This window comes from Colobus angolensis, unplaced genomic scaffold (genome assembly GCF_000951035.1).
Source record: "Colobus angolensis palliatus isolate OR3802 unplaced genomic scaffold, Cang.pa_1.0 Scaffold10, whole genome shotgun sequence".
Lineage (NCBI taxonomy): Eukaryota > Metazoa > Chordata > Mammalia > Primates > Cercopithecidae > Colobus > Colobus angolensis.
This window is the reverse complement of record NW_012110919.1, coordinates 7470559-7492770: the sequence shown is the minus strand read 5'-3', so window position 1 is coordinate 7492770 and position 22212 is coordinate 7470559. Positions and strand designations below refer to the sequence as shown.

Here is a 22212-nt window from a genome sequence, read left to right as displayed (position 1 = left end):
AGAGATCTAGTTATCTAGGCCATTCGTTGATTGTTAGTTAATACGCAGTTCCCTTGAATACTTGTTAAGCACCTTCTAAGTGCCAGACAGTTGGTTAAGTTCTGGAAATAGAAAAGTGAGCAAGCGAAATCCCATCCCCAAGGATCTTATAAAATCATATGCACAAAAAAATGTTCTTCAGTGCAGTGGGTGGGGGCACAGTAGTCAACTGTGTCTGAGATTAGAAAAGACTTCACTGAGTGATGACACATGAGCATAGTTTTGAAGACTAAGCCTGATCTCACAAGTTTGATAAAATAGGAAAAGGCATCTTTTAAAAATGAGAAAAAGAGTGTGTTAAAGCAATGCAGCGTGAAACAACATGGTTCTTTCTGGAAAATGAATACGTGTGTAGAAAGTAATAGTGGCAAGAGAGGAGTTCTAGAGATCTAGCATTTGTTTCTGGTATACTCTTCTTGCTAGGTTATTAGAGAATGACTAACAAATGCAGGTATTTAAGTATATAACTTGGCCAGGTGTGGTGGCTTATGTCTGTAATCCCATCACTTTGGGAGGCCAAGGTGGGTGGATTCCTGAAGTTGGAGTTTTTTGAATTTTTGCAATCGAACCTTGGTGATGACCTTGAGCAGTAGGATATAAATAACTCCCACATGCTTAGCGTTCCAATAATGGAACACTAGGCATAAATAGCTACAAGTTCAAGATGAGCCTGAACATCACGGCAAAACTTTGTCTCTACAAAAAAATAAAATAAAATAATAAAATAATAATAAAACAAAACAAAACACCAGATGTGGTGGGTGTCTGTACTCCCAGCTACTTGGGAGGCTGAAGCAGGAGGATTACCTGAGCCTGAGAAGTAGAGGCTGCAGTGAGCCATGATTGTGCCACTGCACTCCGATTTGGCCAAGAGAGCAAGACCTTGTCTCAAAAAAAAAAAAAAGAAAGAAAGAAAACAGTATATAAGTTTGTTTTTAATATTTTCAAATGAAATTTATCTTCCTCGCCCAACTTCCATTTAACTTCTATCTCTATTATACGTACCATAACCCACCTTTACTGTAATATGTTTTTGCTCTGAACAGATTTTTGAGTATTTGAAGATCATAAACTTGTTTTTGTAATTCTCGTCCAAAGTAGATATTCAGCAAATAATTTTTTGTTTTATTTTTAACACTGAGGGTGCAGGGAGGAGAAACTGCATTAGCAGCTTTTAAGAGGTGTTTTAAAGAATATTGAAAGAATTAGCTCCATTTGACCATAGACCCAGTGACACATTATTTAGTGGAAAGAATACTAAATAAGAGGCAAATGACCAGGCATCTATTCCAGCTCTGCGTCCAAGCCTTGTGACCTTTTGAAAGTCATTTAACCTTTCAAGTCTCAGTTTCCAGATCTAGAAAATGAGAGCACTGGCTCATTCTCAGAGAGATTATTTGCAGTTTATATTATAAACTCAGTATAATATATTATATTATAGTAATATTACTCAACCCTTGATAATAACTTGAATGTTAATTTTTGTCATAATTTGAAAGTGTAAAAAAATTTCATACTACTATTTTAAGACATTTGAGTCATATTTTCACCTATTAACTGCATACCTGTGGCACCTAGAATGTAAATGACTTTTATGCTATGATTTTTACTTATTGGCCTTCTATATTTTACCCATAGTGATAATAAATTATATATTAGAATATAGTTTATCTCTTTTAATGTCTCATTTTTTGATATAGATATTGTTCATGAAAATCTAAAAATGGGATCAGATGGTGAGAGTGACCAAGCTTCTGGGACATCATCTGATGAAGTCCAGTCACCTACAGGTGTTTGTCTCAGAAATCGTATACATAGACGGATCTCGATGGAGGTAATCATTTAAAAAATACAAATATACCTGTGAATATGTGTGTTGGTATATGTTAATATACATACATATCAAGTGGAGTAAATGCCCATTTAAAAATTTTCATGAAGACATGTGACACTTGTAAGAAAGTTACTTCTTTGCATTCATAAATTGCAGTCTGCAAATATTTCACCTTTTAACATTTTTATCCCAATATAGATGTGCACTATAGTTGTTCACATTCTGTGAAACATTTATTTTAATGTTTGGTGAAACGTTATTTTAGGTTCTCCATTAAGGAGAAGTGAATTTTCAAAAATTCTGGAAATACAGGATGATATATTAGCAATGTCTTCCTTTTAGAAAATATTATTTTAATTATATTTTTGAGATTCATTTGGGTAATTAGCATTTTGTTTTCTCTATTTCAAATTTTAAGAGGTATAAATAAAATACACAGCTTTTTTTCTTGCATTGTATTATAAAAGGGGGTGTCCTTTCCTTTGTGGTTCACTATACCTACTAATCTCTGAAGCACATTTATTTCTCCATGTAAAAGGATGAAGAATTCATTTTCTTTGCTTTGTAAGTGTTGTGGTATAACCTTGAGGACATAAGTTGATCATGACTGCTATTTCAGTACATACTGTAAACTAAAATAGGTTTCTGCAAAAAAAATTGAACATGTTTTGAAATAAAAGTATTGTTGCTTTTTTGATGCTGTTGAGATGATGATTAGGGTATCTCTTCTATTGGTTGGTTATATTTTCATTATAAAAGGATTGCTTCTTGATCAGTTAAGGAAAACTTATCAGTTTTCTAAATGATAAATTAACATTTTCAATTGTTGAAATCAATGATATATTTATGTGACACAATACTAATGAAAATATTTCTTGTTTTTCTTCACCTTATAGATGATTTTTATTAAAATCATTTGTTTTATTTAGTATTAGGATCTGTATCTGGAGTTTCTCATTCTTCATTGAGCTGTAATTTGTTTCCCCACCACCAAGGAGGCATGCTCTAGATTATATTCTTTTTATAGTATATATTTTTTTCTGTTTTATGAGACAGGGCCTCATTCTGTCACCCAGACTGGAGTACAGTGGTGGGATCTCAGCTTACCACAGCCTCAACCTCCTGGGCTCAAGTGATCCTCCTACCTCAGCCCCCCAAGGAGCTGGGACTACAGGCACACACCACCACGCCTGGCTAATTTTTTTGTATTATTTGTAGAGACTGGGTTTCACTATATTGGCTTCCCAAAGTGCTAGGATTACAGGCTTGAGCCACTGCACCTGATCTAGAGTATATTTTAATATCTGGAAAGACTTATTTCTGTATCCCTCCCCCATATACACATATACTCTTTCTTATTATAGAATGTTTTTGGATTTTTTTCTGTTTATTATCGATACATTTTAGGCATTTTATTTTGTTCTAAGAATAAGCTTATTGTGTTTTCTTAGTGGTTATATAACTTATAAGATTAATATAGGGAGGACCAGTATCTTTTCATTACTTATTCTTACCATTTGGTGGCATTGTATGTTTTTATACTTAAGTCTTATATTTCTCAGTAAATATTTATGCAGTTCCTATACCTCTCCATTCTGTTTCATGATTTGGTTGCTATTATGAATAGGAGGAATTTCTTTTTATAGGGCTTAAATTTCTTGATGTGATAATATTATAGGCAAGATTCTTTTCAAGTTTCTCCCAGCTCGCATTGTATAATTAAATAAAGTAGAAATGCCATTAACATGGCAGTAATAAATATAATTCTCTTTCCCCATGTTGCATACAAGATCTTATAATATGTACTTGGTTAGTTATTTAAACTGATCACAGAGTTTGTGGTAGTCTTTGCCTATTCTTACTATAATAATATTAAAGTAAATTTCAAGTTTAATTTACCAGTGAAAGGACTTAAAAATTACTGGGGTTGCAAAATTTCATTTCGGTAACACTTCGCTGTATACGTTTGCTTACAGTAAATGTTTTTGCCATGAGTGTATCACATATAATCCATGTAGGTAACTTTGCAACTGCGATAAAACTTTACAGTTACTTATCGCTAAGAAATAATATGTTAGAGCCGATGAATACAAAAGCCAAATGCCCTTGCCTTTTCTATTTTTGATTACCTTTTTTTTTTTTTTTTAAGGATTTAAATAAGCGGTTATCGCTGCCTGCAGACATCAGAATACCTGATGGGTATCTTGAAAAGTTGCAGATTAACAGTCCACCATTTGACCAACCAATGAGTCGAAGGTCTCGTAGAGCTTCCTTAGTAAGTTTTTGGTCTCCTGTACCTCCACCATCAATCAGATCTGCTTGTTTGATTCTTCTGGGTGTAAACATTTTGAATTAACTTTTATATTTGACCTTGGAATAGCTAAATTTTATTATATTGCCTTCTCGATTTTATTATTTCCCATTCTTAAAGGTTTATTGGAACCCTTAAGATGCATTCAATAGAATGCATATTGGAATAGGATTTAAGGTATATTTTGTTTTTGGTAAATATTAATACATGCTAGATATATAAATACATACTAGATATATAGATATACTAGATATGTGCTGGATAGATAAACATACATATTAATGTATACTAGATATACAGAGAAGCACACAAACCATAATTGTACAGCTCAACCAACTTTTTTTTTTTTTTTGAGACGGAGTCTTGCTCTGTCACCCAGGCTGGAGTGCAGTGGCCGGATCTCAGCTCACTGCAAGCTCCACCTCCTGGGTTTATGCCATTCTCCTGCCTCAGCCTCCCGAGTAGCTGGGACTACAGGCGCCCGCCACCTTGCCCGGCTAGTTTTTTTGTATTTTTTTTAGTAGAGACGGGGTTTCACCGTGTTAGCCAGGATGGTCTTGATCTCCTGACCTCGTGATCCGCCCATCTCAGCCTCCCAAAGTGCTGGGATTACAGGCTTGAGCCACCGCGCCCGGCCTCAACCAACTTTTGAAATGTTAACATACCTGTGTAACTAGTACCTGGATCAGTAAAAGAAAATTTCAGAAATCTCAGAAACCCCGTGCTGCTCCCTTTCTCTTTACTTAGTATTCCTCACTTCCTCAACTGTAGCCATACTCTCTGCCTTCTGATGCTAAAGATTAGTTTTACCCATATGTGTGACACTGTTCTGATCATACTGTTTTTATAGTATATTTTGATATGTGGATCTTTTAAAATCCCATTCACGTATATTCTTATTTATTTTTTAAATGTGTAATTATTATCTCTCTGATTATCCTTATTACAACTTCTGAGCTTTGTGTAATTATATGTAATTATATTAAAATATATTTTATATAAATATATAGAATTGTATACTTATACAAAGTTTGTATATATATTGCACAATATGTATCCCAGTATGTATGTAAGTTATACATATGTATTATTTTTGTGGTTGGCTTCTTTTGTTCAGTGTTATGTTTGCGAGGTTCAGCCCTATTTTTGCGTGTAGTTATAGTTTGTTTTCATTGTTGCATAAAATTCCATGTATGAGTGTACTGTACTTTATCCATTCTCCTGTCAGTGGGCATTCTGGTTGTTTTCAGTTTTTGGCTATTACCAAATAATGCTTCTATCACCATTGCTGTGCATGTTTTTTGGTTAACATATGTAAGCATTTCTGTTGAGTGCTTACCTAGGAGTGGAATTGTTGCATTATATTGTATGCATATGTTGTGCTTCCGTAGATACTGTCAACAGCTTTCCAGAGTGGTTGTACCAACTTACACTTCCATCACTAGCATATAATAGTTCTGGTTGTTCTCCTTGCCAACTTTTGATAATGTCTTTTAAAAATTATTATTTTAACTTTTCTAGTGAGTTGATAGTGGTCTCTTGGTTTTGTTTTGCATTTCTCTGATGACTAAGTTGAACACCTTTCTATGTGTTTATTATTCATCATATGTTTCTTACATGTTTATATTTAGATACTCTCTTTGTGAATTAACTACCCAAGTCTGTTTTTCTTCTCTTTCCTATTGGGTTTTCTATCTTTTCTTATTGGTTTATACGAATTTTTCAGTATATTTTGTATAAAGGACCTTTATCATTACATGTCTTACAGATATATTTTCCTAATATTTAGTAATTAACCCAGCACCATTTATTCAAAGGATAACTTTTCTTATTGCAGTATCACTTTAACATAAATTCAGGTGGTTGTTTATGTGAGAATCTTTTGGATGGTGATAGTCCTATAGTAGAGATACATACAAAGTGCTTTGGGACAACAAAAGAGGCAGGAAGTAAAATGCCTTGGCAAATTACAAACTTACAGAGATAGCAGTTGTGCTGGTCCTAGAAGGATGGGCAGAAATTTGTCAGTTAAAAATGGTCTATGAATGAAGGGTGTTCTAAGCAGAGGAAACTTCATGTACTAAAACTAAAACCCAGAGGTTTGTGTGTGTATGTCATGTTTGGGAAATCAGAACTGATATGAAGGGTAATATGGAATAATATAAAAGCTATGGCTTGAACGGACAGGACAGATCCAGAATGAAGCCTTAGATGTCAGGCCAAGGAGTCTGGACTTCTTCCCATGTAATGAGAAGACATCAAAGGTATTTATTTAAACAAAGGCTGACATCACATTTTTGTTTCATAGCAGTAGCTTTAGGAAAAGTACAAACAATGAATCAGAAAGACTAGAGGTAGGGAGAATTAGGAATTTATTCAAAATTAAGGGTGATGTGGCAATCAGATGGAAATAGAAAGTAAAACATAAATCCTAGGGACCAGGAAGGGATAAAATACCACCTAATATCCAGTTGGACTTTGCACCTGAAGGAAGAGAAATTGATGATGACTCTTGGATTGCTAGCAGTTGATGTATCTCCTTTTTTACATTATTGTTGTTGTTATTATTATTATTATTTATTTGGCTCACTGCAATCTCCGCCTCCCCGGGCTCAAGCAATTCTCCAGCCTTAGCCTCCCAGGTAGCTGGGATTATGGGTATGCGCCGCCATGCCCCGCTGATTTTTGTATTTTTCGTAGAGATGTGATTTCACCATGTTGGCCAGGCTGGTCTTGAACACCTGATCCCCCCGCCTCGGCCTCCCAAAGTGCTGGGATTACAGGCGTGAGCCACTGCATCCAGCCTTTATATATTATTATATAATGGAACTATTTTCTTTGGAGACAAGGTCCAACTCTGTCACCTAGGCTGGAATGAGGTAGCACGATCATAGCTCACTGTAATCTTGAACTCCTGGGCCCAAGCAATCCTCGCATGTCAGGCTCCTGAGTAGCTAGGACTGCAGGTGTACATCACCACTACCAGCTAATTAAAAAACTTTTTTTTTTGTAGAGATGGCATCTCACTGTGTTGCCCATGCTGGTTTCGAATGCCTGGCCTCAAGCAGTCCTTCTGCATTGCTTTCCCAAAGTGCTAGGATTATCAGTGTGAGCCACCCCACAGCACCTGGCCCAAGTGGGTCAGGTTAGATATTCCAGTTAGATATTCTAAAAAATATTTTGGTTACATACTCTAAAAAAAATAAAATCACTTTATGCTGTATATACCATGAGCACATTGTTATTTGACATTCACCAATATATAAATATGGTAAAAAGTATAACACAGACTTGATTTTGGTATAAGCTTATGATTATCATAATTCAGCATCACTGCTTAAGACATTTTTTTTTGTGGGGGGGAGGGTGTGTGTGTGTGTGCGGGAGAGAGAGACAGAGTGTCACTTTGTCACCCAGGCAGGAGTACAATGATGCGATCTCGGCTCACTGCAACCTCTGCCTCTGGTTAAGTGATTTTCATGCCTCAGTCTCCTGAGTAGCTGACATTATAGGGATATGCCACCATGCCTGGCTAATTTTTGTATTTTTAGTAGAGGTGGGGTTTTGCCGTGTTGGCCAAGCTGGTCTCGAACTGCTGATCTCAAATGATCCACCTGCCTCAGTCTCCCACAGTGTTGGGATTACAGGCGTGAGCCACTGTGCTCGGCCAAGACATTTTTATTGGGATGATTTTGCCATTTGATTGTCAGGTCAAAGTTTTCTTTGGCTATCAATTTTTAGCAAAGATTGGTACTTAGGATAAATTTTGAGGTTGTATTTGTTCCAATGGGGAGTAAAAATTGATTTAATCACCATGTAATTTTTTAAGCTATCATTTAAGAGCGTCTTTTACGGTCTACATGAAATTAAGGAAAACAGTGCCCTCTAATGAATGCTAAGTGATTAGAGTTTTTATTTATGGTTAAGTGTTCCTACCTACCTCCCCCCTTTTTTTATTGAGATGGAGTTTCACTCTTGTTGCCCATGCTGGAGTGCAATGGCATGATCTCGGGTCACCACAACCTTCGCCTCCTGGGTTCAAGCGATTCTCCTGCGTCAGCCCCCTGAGCAGCTGGGATTACAGGCATGCACCACCATGCCTGGCTAAGTTTGTATTTTTAGTAGAGACGAGGTTTCTCCATGTTGGTCAGGCTGGTCTTGAACTCCTCACTTCAGGTGATCTGCCTGCCTCGGCCTCCCAAAGTGCTGGGATTACAGGCGTGAGCCCCTGCGCCTGGCCTGGGCGCAGATAAATCATGCCAGCTATGTTTTGGATTTTACTGATGCATCCATTTCATTATTCATCTACCTTACTAAAGCATACTTTTTGGAAATACATTAAAAATTATTCTTCAAAATGAAAATCTCTACCCTAGGTTTATATTTGAACATAGGCAGTGAAGGAGGGCATGTGAAAGTTAGGGATGGATGGAAAACGAGTGGGAAAAAAGAAATTCATTCTTTTACATGTATTAGAATTTGTGTATCTATGGATAATATATTCTTTATATACCTAAAAGGTAAAAATTTTTTCAAAGAGATCAGTTTTTCAGCATAGAAGTCTGGACCCTAGGTTTATGTGTAAAAGAGATGGGTAAAGATTAGGGATGGATGGAAAGGAGGCAGGAAAAGAAAAATATTATTCACGTGTACTAGGGTTCATTTTTCCATGGATAATATACCCTTAATCTAAAAAATAAAATGTTTTTTAAGGTAAAATGTAAAATTTAGCCTTGTCTTCTAAAAGTTTTAAACTTTCAATGTGTTGTTCTCTTTTTTTTTTTTTTAAATAAATTATTTGTAGAGACAGGGTAACACTATATTGCCCAGGCTGGTCTTGAACTCCTGGCCTCAAGCAGTCCTCTTGCTTTGGCCTCCCAAATCATTATAGGTGTAAGCCACCTTTCCTAGCCTGTTTTCATATTTTCTAATGGCAATATATAATGAGTAGTGAAAATAACATAAAACCTTTGCTTGAGTAGGAATTAAGAAACAATTCATTTTTCCTGGAGAAGTTATACAGTGGGGCTCATTGGGTCTAATATAAATTTATGGTCATCAGCCTTGCATAGATCCCCAGTGTTGCCTGGCTACTCCACTTTCTCTGATTAACTCTTCCTCTTCTTACTGTAAGCAGATGATCTGTCTTCCTACATCAAAAAAGAGAGAGGGCCAGATGCTGTGGCTCATGCCTGTAATCTTACCACTTTGAGAGGCTGAGGCAGGAGGTTTGCTTGAGCCCAGGAGTCCAAGACCAGCCTGGACAACATAGTGAGACCTCCATCTTTACAAAAAATTAACAAAGCTAGCCAGGCATAGTGGCACGCCTTTGTAGTCCCAGCTACTTGGTAGGTGGGAGGTGAGAGGATCACTTGAGCCCAAGAGGATGAGGTTGCGGTGAGCCATGATTGCACCACTGCACTCCAGCCTTGGCAACAGAGCGAGAGACCCTCTCTCAAAAATAAAAGGGGGCCATTAACTGGAAACTCCCTCCTTTTCTGTATAATAAACTTGCAAATCTATCTATACATATACTCATTCTGTTCTTTGTTTTTAATTTTGAGAAGTTGTCCCCCTTATTATCCCATCTTTTCAGGATGCTTAAGACTGTTATCCCTATAAACTCATGTGTATTCAGTCTCTCATTTTTTATCTTAATCCTTTCCATTGACTTTTTATTTATATAAACTTATAATTTTAGTTTTATATTTACAGAAAAAATTAGAAAAATTATATAGTTCTTATATATCACATATCCAGTTACCATATTACTAACATTTTATATTACTTTAATACATTTGTCACAACTAGGGAACCAACATTGGTACATTACTAGCAACAAAACTCCATAGTTTATTCGGATTTTACTAATTTTTTGTCAGTGTTCTTTTTCTATCCCAGTACCCCGTCCAGGATACCACGTTACATTTAGTGATCATATGTCATGTTAAAAATACTGGCTATTGGATTGGTGAAGTGCTGTTTAGTAGTACTTTATGATTGATAAGAAATAAAATATTCTCAGCATATTTAGTTAAATATTAGAATAGTAGGAAAGCCTATATGTAGATAGTCAGGATTCATCAGCACTTCATTGCCCTTACGATAATGGTATACACCCAGTGGAAGTTTTGTGAGACTGAGTGCCGCTTCAATTAGAATGAAGGTCATCCATATATAAAAATTTGTCTTATTGTATTAAAAACATAGGTATCTACATTTTAAGAGCATATTCCTTCCTAAACAATGAATGTTTGGATTCTTCATTCCTGGTTTTACCAATGTAGACCATATAGACCTTTCTTATTTCTCAGAGCAGGTGAGAAAATATAGTCAAGTCCTTACATTTTTCAGCAATTAGAAAGATAAGATGGAATGTGGAAGTGAGGTTCAAAGTCCCATAGAATTTACCTTTAGCATGTTATGTACAGGTATACAGGATTAAGGTGGTATTGTGGTGATGATAATAGCAATTTTTGTAAGACAAATTGACTCAGTAGAATAGAGATTCTCAGTCTCTCCCCCTGCCCACCAAGTCTAAGGGATAAAACACATTTCTGTCATTAACAGTAACTCGGTAATTCCCACAGGGAGGGAAATGAATGTTTGAAAAAGCCTCCCTCTTCCCCTGCTGTTTCTGGTTTTGTTGTGTTTTGAGACGGAGTCTTGCTCTGTCGCCAGGCTGGAGTGCAGTGGCACGATCTTGGCTCACCACAATCTCTGCCTTCCAGGTTCAAGCGATTCTCCTGCCTCAGCCTCCCGAGTAGCTGGGATTACAGGCATGCACCACCACACCCAGCTAATTTTTGTATTTTTTAGTAGAGACAGGGTTTCACCATGTTGACCAGGATGGTCTTGATCTCCTGACCTCGTGATCCACCCGCTTCAGCTTCCCAAAGTGCTGGGATTATAGGCATGAGCCGCTGTGCCCGGCCCCGTTTCTTATATATTAATACATACTCACTCTTAAAATGTCCTCTATAGATCCTCTGTACATACAGAAGCTTTCGCCTTTATCTCTGATTTCATTTTCCGCAATTTCAGTTACCTGAGGTCAAGCACAGTCTGAAGATAGGTGAATACAATGCAGTAAGATTATTTTGAGAGTGAGAAATAGAGACAGCATTCATGTAACTTTTATTACAGTGTATTATTATTGTTATTTGTTTTATTAGTTGATCTCTTACTCTGCAAAATTTATAAATTAAACTTTATCTTAGGAGTGTATTGATATGTATGGGGAAAAACCTAGTACATACAGGTTTCAGTGCTATCTGCTGTTTCAGGCATCCACTGGTGGTCTTAGAAGTATCCCCTGTGGATAAGGGGGACCTCCTCTACTTCATTTGTTTGGATACTCAGTTAGAACAGCATCTCCAGCATGTGATAGAGTAATTATGTTGCTAGATCCAAAGTAAACAAAAAATTTCCCATAAGGCTTGGTATTGCTTACAAGTTACACTGAATTCTAGGAATACTATTATAAATTATAATTTAATTTACATATATATTTTTAGAATTTTCATATGCTTATGCTCTAAGTCATCTAAATAGGAATTTGCTTGGGGCTGCCAAAAAGTGAAGTATTTTCTTGGAACAGTGAAGTATCAGAAAAAATTATCTTTGTCTGGAAAACAGCATTAAGGGGGCTTTTATATTACATGAAAATATAAGCTTTAAGCAGTGATAGTATCATACCTGAGGTTTATCCAAGGCGCAGTTATTGCTAATTGAAAATTTTTCCCAAATACCCCGCCATGACAACTTGCAATATAGTTGGCACTGGCAGTTTTTGAGTTTCTACAGAGACTGAAACAACAACATATACATTATAAAGTTTATTGTGCTATTTCTTTAGCTATTATTTCTTTTTCTATGAAACTTTTAAAATATTCTAAAATAATCTAGGATGGAACTCAGTCTAGATTGTGAACTCATGAAAGTGGGAATCATATCTGTCTTCTCTAGCACCTAACATTGTGCTGGGTAAATGTTGAATAAATGAGCTTTGTCCTCTGTCTTCTGAATAATTTCTGTAGGAGAGCATGTCAACAAGCTAGTCATTATGTCTATTGTTAATCTTGTCGTGTTCAGCAAATAAAAATGCAAGCAAAATTTTCTAAAAATTTTATTTAAAGATTCAGTAAGTACTATTTTGATGTAATCATTAAATCCTAAGTTGGAGATTTCTAAAATGGGGGCTACACTTTTACTTTTTGAATTAGGATCTGACAGACAATTCACTAGTGTAATTGTGCCTTTGTCTGAATTCTCTGCCTGCCTGCCTGCATGGGTGGAATTCAGTAGTGTTGTTTATTTTATAGACTGATTATTCAAATTTAAACCTAACCTCATACATTTTTGTCTTTACAGTCTAATTTGTAGTCCATTTACATAGTCTTTAAAGCAAACCTCGACATTTTGTCATAGTAACCATTGGACCCTAGTGTGTTTGATGTTTTAAGAACATAGTAGTATTCATTCATTCCAGATAAAAGGATTAATAAGAAAATTTCTCTACTCCTGAGAAGAAAAAATGCCTAGCTTACAGTCTTATTTCCTGTGTGCTTCTCATTGTTGTAATGACATTTTAAATATCTTTTTCAGGAATATTCATTCTTTTGTTCATACTAGTTTGCATTTATTCTCAATATAGTGTTTTTCCCCCCCGTAAAAGATGACACAAAACTTAAAATTCATGGCAAAAATGCGATAGTTCCATATTCATGGATTTATAAATTCCAGAGATAAGTATCAGAATAAAGATACTTTATTAGTTTCTGTGATCTTGGCAATTAGCCTTTTTTTATGAAGTAAAGTGTTTAAGATCATATATAAATAGGCTATATAAAACATATGTGAATTAAAATATTATTCAGAATCAGACTGTCATGTACCAGATAGTGGGCTATTTACCATGTTTTTCATACTGATTTTTAAAACTTCACTTGTATTTTTAAAATGTTATCTATTGTAGTTTTACTTCTTTATTTTGCGTAGTTATTGATACCAGAAAGCAAAGGACTTAATACTGAGTCATGTACAATACATGGATGAATAGTGTATGATAGTTGTAAAACTTCATTTTTAATTTAATGTTTTATGAAAAATGTCATATATAGGAAAATAACATAAAGAGTACAAAAATAATTTTTCATTCATTCAATAATACCTGTGACCGAAGTTTTAATTAATTTACTAAAATTGAGTTAAGTACTATTGGATGTGTAATTTTCCACATGGCTTTTAATATGATATATATCATTGTAACAAAAAGATAAAAACAGTTCTTTTGAGGGACCTCTGCTACTTTTGGCCATTCAACTTTGGATAATTTATCCTATTGTCTAAAATTGTAAGTGATGCAAGTCTAATTACCAAAGATTATTTTAATTTTATTCCATAGTTCCAAGGAAAATTGCATATTTAGACCTCTAGAGTTTGACTAAATCACAGCATTTAATCATCTGGCATAATTTAGACACCTTTGAGAACTGAGATTATGTATTGAAAAACATTATTTCCTTTCACCAGCTTTTTATTTAAGGGCATTAGCACCATTCTAAGCAAGTGAATCTTTCTTTAGATTATCATTACCTTTTCCATTATCTACAAAGGGGTACTAGAAGGCAACTTTAAGAAAATTATTTTCCCATTCTGTTTTACTTTTTTAAATATTTCTGCTCTCTCAGTCCCTAGTTTTCAATCTATCAAAAATTTTTTTTCCTAAATGTGTTATGGTTTTTTCTTTTTCATTTTAAATATTGGGTCTGTATTACATATTTAGGTATATTTCATCTGCCCTATTTATTATCGCTATACACAATAGGCAGGCAAGCTCAAGGTTTAAAAGCAAGGCTTTTGAGAACTCACTTTTAAAGCATTTTCTCTTGTTGTGGGTTGTTGCTGTTTTGTTTTTGTTTTTGTTTTTGGTGGCAGGGTGTAGCCAGAATTAGACTTACGTTGCTGCTTCTGTGTTTGCCATTTCCTGATCCGTAGTAGAGCATGATTTTCAGTTTTCTTTTTCATTATATTTTGATTGGAAATCCTGAAGCAAATAGTATTTTGTTGTTTGCAGGGCTTCCTTGGGAATTAAGATTGGTAAGGGAAAATATATAGGAAAAATATTTATTTTGCAATTTTGTTAAAAAGAAAATCCCAAATAGTTATCCTTGATAAGATTCTTTAGTATCTTAAAATGCCTGTGGTATCTTAGAATAAAACAAAATATTTTTCATGACAGAATGTTAACTACGTATATAAAGGTTGGGTTGACAATTTTGATTGTGAACTTTGATATTTTTGAACCTTTGAATGTTCCAACATTGGGTTTATTTTAAAACTTGATAGATATTCAACCATTTGATTATAATCAGATTTTTCTATTCTTAGTCACTCTTTAGAGTGGAAAAGTTTCAAAAGTTGAGGAAGAGATGAATTGAAACTTTAAGAATAAATACTAGACCAGGCACGGTGGCTCACGCCTGTAATCCCAGCACTTTGGGAGGCCAAGGCAGGCAGATCACTTGAGGTCAGGAGTTCGAGAACAGCCTGGCCAACGTGTTGAAACCCTCTCTCTGCTAAAAATACAAAAATTAGCTGGGCGAGGTGGTGCACGCCTGTAATCCCAGCTGCTCCGGAGGCTGAGGCAAGAGAATCACTCAAACCCAGGAAGTGGAGGTTGCAATGAGCCAAGATTGTGCCACCAAACTCCAGCCTGGGCGACAGAGTGAGACGACGCTGTCTCAAAAAAAAAAAAAAAAAAAGAATAAATACAAAATTTATCATTGTTTACTTTTCAGTCAGAAATCGGCTTTGGAAAAATGGAAACCTACATCAAATTGGAAAAGCTTGGAGAGGTAAGTAAATATTTATTTCAAAAATGTAAGACACATTTTTTTCTTATTCTTCATTCTCTGTTACTCCACAGTTTTTGTTAACCTGGAAAAAATATAAATACTGATGTGTACAAGATTATATACTTGTTCTGGAAAGGTAACAGAGTTTCTAGGAGTTAGAGTCTTCAATTCTTGAAATTTTCCCATCAGTTTGAGAGGAAATGGATTTTTTTTCATAGCTTTGAAATTTTTATTGCGGCAAATTTTTATTGTTTTCTTGATAACAAAGTAGGCATTTGTCACTTAGTCCACTGGCAGTCTACTGTCCATGCCATTATGGGAAATTGCATGAGTTCAGACCTGTGAAAAATCAGAATAAAGATAAAAACACATTTTTTGAAGGTTAAGGAAATTCTTAAGATCTTGGTTTTCTTGTTCTTGCTACTGGTACTACTGATTTAGAAGTGGCCTACCTCCTATAGTAAGAAAGGGCAAAGAAAATAATAGGGACGCCTTAAAGGATCTTGAGGGCTGTCCTGGAAATGATAGAAGAGATCCTTGTTTTTTAAAGGAGAGTTTATGTACAAAGATTCTGAAAAGTCTAGAAACATGGGTAAAATTTTTATGATTGCCGGGCGCGGTGGCTCACGCCTGTAATCCCAGCATTTTGGGAGGCCAAGGCGGGTGGATCACGAGGTCAGGAGTTTGAGACCAGCCTAGCCAATATGGTGAAACCCCGTCTGTACTGAAAATACAAAAATTAGCCAGGCGTGGTGGCAGGCGCCTGTAATCCCAGATACTCAGGAGGCTGAGTCAGGAGAATCGCTTGAAACCGGAAGGTGGAGGTTGCAGCAAGCCGAGATTGTGCCACTTGCACTGTAGTCTGGGTGAAAGAATGAAACTTCATCTCAAAAAAAAAAAAAATATGATTTAACAATATGTATATTACGTTTTCATTTTTCAATTAATATGTTCAATTAGTGTCCATCAGTCTCCAGTCTCCATATACCATTGCAGGTAAAGCATCTTTGATTTTAAAGCTGTTGATCTAATTGTTAATCTGAAATAAAGTACAAAAAGTAAATATTCTGTCTATGTTTTTATACTCTTGAGGCACTCTGTAGTGTTACAGAAGTATGGAAGCTGTGCATATGAACTGAAAGTCCTGTTTGCTGTAAGAAAAGCCAAGGCTGATCATTGTGTGTTTTTCTTTGCAAGATGGAATTTAACAATGCTTAGAAATTAGAAGTTCAGGTAGAGCTCTTTATTATAGGATGGTATTAAATAGACTCTTATGATACTTTTGATGTGTCCTTTAAAAATATATTTTATAGGGTACATATGCAACAGTGTATAAAGGAAGAAGTAAATTGACAGAGAATTTGGTGGCATTAAAAGAGATCCGATTGGAACATGAAGAAGGTGCACCCTGCACAGCTATAAGAGAAGGTATAATAATTATACAGAACATTTTAAAATCAAAGTGGTGGAATAAGAGTTTATTTTTTATAAGTAAAAAGAGCTCAGATATACAAGTAATAAATGACTGGAAGATATAATTAAACCTTTAAAAAGCTAATTTCTAAAGCAAATATTCACAAGAAAGGAATTATATTAGTGTATAACTTATGAAATCTGCATTCATTAAAAATCACTATCATAGACAACTATTTGTCATAGGGAAATGTTATACATTGGTACATGGGGAACATGGTAACTATAAATTAGCCAGATAAACTAAATAAATTAAAAAACAGTATGTAAACATATTTATATCATAGTACCATTTTATAAAGAAAATATTATTCAGAAAATGGCTTGAGGCAACCGATTAGTAATGTGGAGGGGAAAAATGGTTCCGTGTACTTTATACCTAAATTAATCCCAGAAGTTTCAAAAGTTAACATTTAAGAAAAATACAGAAGGTGATATGGAGAATATTATAATATTGGGGACAATTTTAAGTATTATTACATCAAACCCGGTAGTATAAAAGAAAAGAAAAAATTGATTTCCATGAAAATTTTTACAACCAATCCCCTTGGTAAATTATTGTTTTAAACTTAAGAGAATTTTTTTTTTTTTTTTTTTAATAGCACTGTTGCCCAGGCTGGTCTTGAACTCCTGGGCTCAAGTGATCCGCCTGCCTCAGCCTCTCAAAAGTGCTGGGATTATAGGCATGAGCCACCACCCAAGACCTGAACTTAAGAGAATCTTTTAATCGGTTCATATGTTCAACTTACTTCAGGTTTTTATAAAGACTACCATAGACTAAACAATTGTCTTTCTTTTTCTGTTTTGCAGTTTCACTATTAAAGGATTTAAAACATGCAAATATAGTAACCTTACATGACATTGTTCACACAGATAAATCTTTGACTTTGGTGTTTGAGTATCTGGTAAGCATCATAAAAATTCAGTATTTAACTTTGCTTTAGAAAAACATAGTAAATTGGACTTTCAGTTTGTTTTTTATTTTTCTTTAAACTGCAGCTGTGGTTAGATAAATTGGACTTTTTAACAGCCCAAGGAACTTTATTGTTTAGTTATCAGTTTTTAATTAAATTATGTGTATGGCGCATCTAATATCTTTTCTTGAAAAACGACATATTTTGAAAAACACTATTAAGTGAACCAGTCACAACATTCTGAAAACTGTGTATCACATAGCGGAGTACTGTTTTTTTCCAGGATAAAGACCTGAAACAGTACATGGATGACTGTGGAAACATCATGAGTATGCACAACGTAAAGGTATGTTTTCGTATGTAATTTTAAAATTTTGTTTAAAGCAGAGGTGAACCATTATATAATGAAATGTACCAGCCTCATAACTCTTTTTCAGGGTTTTCTGTTTGGCCTTTATAGGTTATTGTCGTCTGAACATGCAATATTTACCCAGAACTTCTGTTGACTATACTGTAGCTTTCTTAGGATCAGACCTTTTTGTAGAACTACTTTATTCTTTTGACATTTCACATTACAACTGATTGTCCTAATATAGAATATATGTACAGGTATATTCTGCTTTTAAAAAAAAAAAATCAAAATAAATACGAATGATGGGTGCATTCTGTGAAAGGCCTTCTTTAAATAGTGAACTCACCAAATAAATGGTATTTAATTATAAAACAACAACTTTTCAGGACTAATGAATAAGGCCAGAACATGCAGGTTTTGTGAACCCTATGCTGGAAATGCCAATCTGTACTGTTAGGAAGCAGAGTAAGATAATTGGTAAGTTTTCTTACTACAACATATTTAAAAATTTAATGCTAAAAAAGTTTGCCATAAAATCAGTGTCAGATGACACCCAAAAGTTATCAACTGAGTAACAGCATCAGACATACTTTGTATTCTTATAGTAGGTTTCTTTGACCTGAGTGGTGTATCCAAATTTAGCAAAGATTTATTTATCCAAACTTAGTCAACAATATGTAAGAACCTATTCTGAAAATAGGCTGTCACAGCTGTGCACTTCAGACATTTCTAATTCTGTAGGTAGTAATTTTAAACTTACATTTAAAAAAAATATTAAGTTTGGTGGTTATAAAAGAGAGCCAGTTTCTGTTACTAAAAGACAACTCAGAACATATGGATAACACATTGCTAAGGATTTTTAAAAAGGGCTTTAAATGTACTTCCATATATATTGTCAGGGTTGTTTTCATCATATTTTACATTTTTGTTTGCAAAGTGTTATAACTGTCATTTTGTATCTTTTTTTGGTTTTAATTTTGTTTTTCCTGCTTTTTATTAGCAATATTTTGAAAATAAAACAAGGTCCTTAATGATGATAATTTCACAAATGTTGAGACATTTATTTCTTTAATGCCAGGTTTACATGATTAGGTTAAGTTGGAAAGCATTTTATTATTTATTTGTTTAAGTGGCCTTTATACTTTCAAAATACAAAGTGTAACAGGAATTCATTTATAGTAATTTTAGAGTTTTAAAAATGTAATTATGTAGACTGCAGAGACTGGCACAGAGAATTCATTCAGGCATACCATTGACCTGCTGCCTTGGCTGCCTCAGTGTTCTGATGCTCTATTTTTCACCTACAAATGAACTGAGGGGAAACTCTTGAATCCTCTGTACTTGAGGTTCTTTTTGTTAACCCCAGAGAATCAAAGGTCTTATGTGTTCCAGAATCCTCTTTCTACCAAAATCTACAACTAAAACCCTGCCATTAGCCTTATAGGAATTGCTTTCTTCAGAGTCGTTCAGAACACTATAGGGCTAATGTCGCTTTGTGAATCACAGTAGATTTTGAAGGCTGAGTAGGACGTGCTGAAAGTAAAGTACCCAAGAGGTGGGTGATAGAAGCTGGTTTAGGTTATTTTTATAGTAAGTAATTTGCCAGAGCTGTGCAGCAGCATTATCTTTGATACCTCAGACTTTTCATAAAATCACCAACTCCAGTGCCTTATTTTAAAGACACTGCCCCAGATCAGAGTTTTTCTTTTTGTTTTTTAAGGAGCGTTGAGTGGGAGGGGGGTTGGTTGGTTGTTTTGCCAGAATTTTATAATTAAACTATGTAAACCTTAGTAGGCCTGTAAGTTTATGAGGATATGTTTTTTAAGCCATTTTCCACAGTAAATCAACTGTTAACTGCTAGGAGGAAGTTTCATTTTAAAAAATGTTTTCATAGATACTGTTAGACTAAAAGAAGTGGGTGCTTCAAATAGAATAATAAACTATTAAATTCAGAAAGCCACTATAAAAGGAAATAGACATTGTACTTACGGATGCAATTACTTTCTTTTTCCTGTTACAATGTTCTAGGCCAGTTGCTTTTCTCCTTACCATCATTTATGCTTATACTAAAGCATGTCTCATCTGTAAGACTAATTTTTATTTATTTGTTTTTATAGCTGTTCCTGTACCAGATTCTACGTGGTTTGGCATATTGCCATAGAAGAAAGGTATTGCATCGAGACTTGAAACCACAGAACCTCCTCATTAATGAAAAAGGAGAATTAAAGCTAGCAGATTTTGGTATGGAATGTATGAGATATTTATTAGTACTTCCAGATTCTTAAATTTAAAAGATCAACCACTGTCATAATATGCCATTGCTTTTATGTGGGTTTGGAAATTGTCTTGGTGGCCCACAGAATAAGATACTTGACAGAACTTTGGTGGGTGATTTATGTTGGTTATTAGCAGCAAATTCTAAAAGGCACAGGCTGTTCTCAGATGTGGACATAGACCCCTAGGGCTCCTGAGACCCTTGTAGGAGGCCTCTAAATGTAAATATATTACCAAAATTGTACCATCGGTTATTTGCCTTTTTCACTGTGTTAATACTTGCAATGATGATCCCAAAGTAATAACACATAAAACTATATATCAAAGTAGTGGCACCAAAATAAATCATTGTATTCTTTTTTTTTTTTTTTTTTTTTGAGAGATGGAGTTTTGCTCTTGAAGCCCAGACTGGAGTACAATGGTGTGATCTTGGCTCACTGCAACCTCTGCCTCCCGGGTTCAAGTGACTCTCCTGCCTTAGCCTCCCAGGTAGCTGGGATTACCGGCGCCACCATGCCTTGCTAATTTTGCATATTTAGTGTGACCATCATGTTAGTCAGGCTGGTCTCGAACTCCTGACCTTAGGTGGTCCACCTGCCTCGGCCTCCCAAAGTGCTGGGATTACAGGCGTGAGCCACCGGGCCCAGGCCATCATTGTATTCTTTACCACTACATTTACTTAAAGGGAAAACTGTCAGTTACACTTAAAAAAGTACATGATGAAGCAGTATTAATTTCCATCCTTGACTACATTTCTTTTTAATATTATATGTGATAAAATGGGAAGTGTACATAAAACACATTTGCTGCACACAGAAATAATGTGGTTGCCTCTCAAGGAAAAGTGCTTATGTGATTATTTGAGTGCAAATTGAACTAGCCCCGTTATTTGAAGGGACACCATTTTTACTTAATGACTGACAGACAAACTATGGTTATTCAGACTTAGGTATTTGGCAGACATTTTCCTGAAAATGAATAAAGGAAGCCTATCATTTCAAGGACAAGAACTGACAATATTTCTTGCCAATAATAAAATTCCAAGTTTTCAAGCAAAAATTAGAGTTTGGAAATTTGGATCTGCTTTGAGTTTGATGGCTTTTCAATACTCAGAGACTTTTCTGATAAGATCAATGTTGATGTTAACACGATTTTTCGATATGCTGAAAAAGTGTATAAATATTTGGAATGTATGACTTAGGGAACCAGTGTTTTCCAAATGGCTAATGCATGATATTACAGAATCATGCATGGATAAAAGACCCATTTAAAGTACAAGATAGATCAATGAATTTTAGTGCAACAAAAGTATGAGAGGTTCATCATTGTAATTTCTGTTACCACAAAGCATTTAAGAGACCACTTACTTTGTAGTTCTGATGTAATGTCAAAGAAGACTATTCATGTTTATCAGAAAAGGCTATTAAAATGCCCCTCCTCTTTCCAGCCTCATATCTGTGTGAGATCTGATTTCCTTCATATATGTATGTATGTTGTGATATGTATATTTCATCTGTTGTGATACATGTTGTGATATGTATCAAAGTAACATATCACAACACATCGCATGCAAAAACAGATGTGGAATCCAGTTGTCTTCTATTAAAATCGACTTTAGGCCAGATATAGCGGCTCAGGGGTGTAATCCCAGCGCTTAAGAGGCTAAGGTGGGAGGATCACTTGAAGCCAGGAGTTTAAGACCAGCTTGGGCAACATAGCAAGACCCCATCTCTACACCAAAAACAAGATTTCAAAGAGATTTACAAGAAGGCCATTCTTACTAAGTTTTGTTTTTATATAAAAAAAGTTTTCCATAAAAATGTCATTCTTGCTATATATAATGGGTGGTGTTTTTAAAGAGAAAATATTTTAAAATTTGCTGTTTTAATTTCTAATGTGGCAAATATCAGTAAATATATCCACGAAAATAAAAGCTCTTTAGGTCTTTGATAATTTTCAAGAGTAGAAAATGGGTCTTGACCCAGCCATCCCATTACTGGGTATATACCCAAAGGATTATAAATCATGCTGCTATAAAGACACATGCACATGTATGTTTATTGCAGCACTATTCACAATAGCAAAGACTTGGAATCAACCCAAATGTCCATCAGTGACAGACTGGATTAAGAAAATGTGGCACATATACACCATGG

General features: G+C 35.0%; 1 protein-coding gene across 1 annotated transcript in view; it reads left to right on the top strand.

The window, feature by feature from the left end:
* Window positions 1–22212, top strand: part of CDK17 (cyclin-dependent kinase 17) — a 123057-nt gene that overhangs the window by 86066 nt on the left and 14779 nt on the right. Inside the window, exons 4-10 of the mRNA XM_011934287.1 lie at window positions 1740–1873; window positions 4023–4148; window positions 14987–15043; window positions 16357–16471; window positions 17327–17421; window positions 17714–17776; window positions 19900–20023. Coding sequence (XP_011789677.1) covers window positions 1740–1873; window positions 4023–4148; window positions 14987–15043; window positions 16357–16471; window positions 17327–17421; window positions 17714–17776; window positions 19900–20023 — 714 coding nt within the window. The remainder of the gene's footprint in view (window positions 1–1739; window positions 1874–4022; window positions 4149–14986; window positions 15044–16356; window positions 16472–17326; window positions 17422–17713; window positions 17777–19899; window positions 20024–22212) is intronic.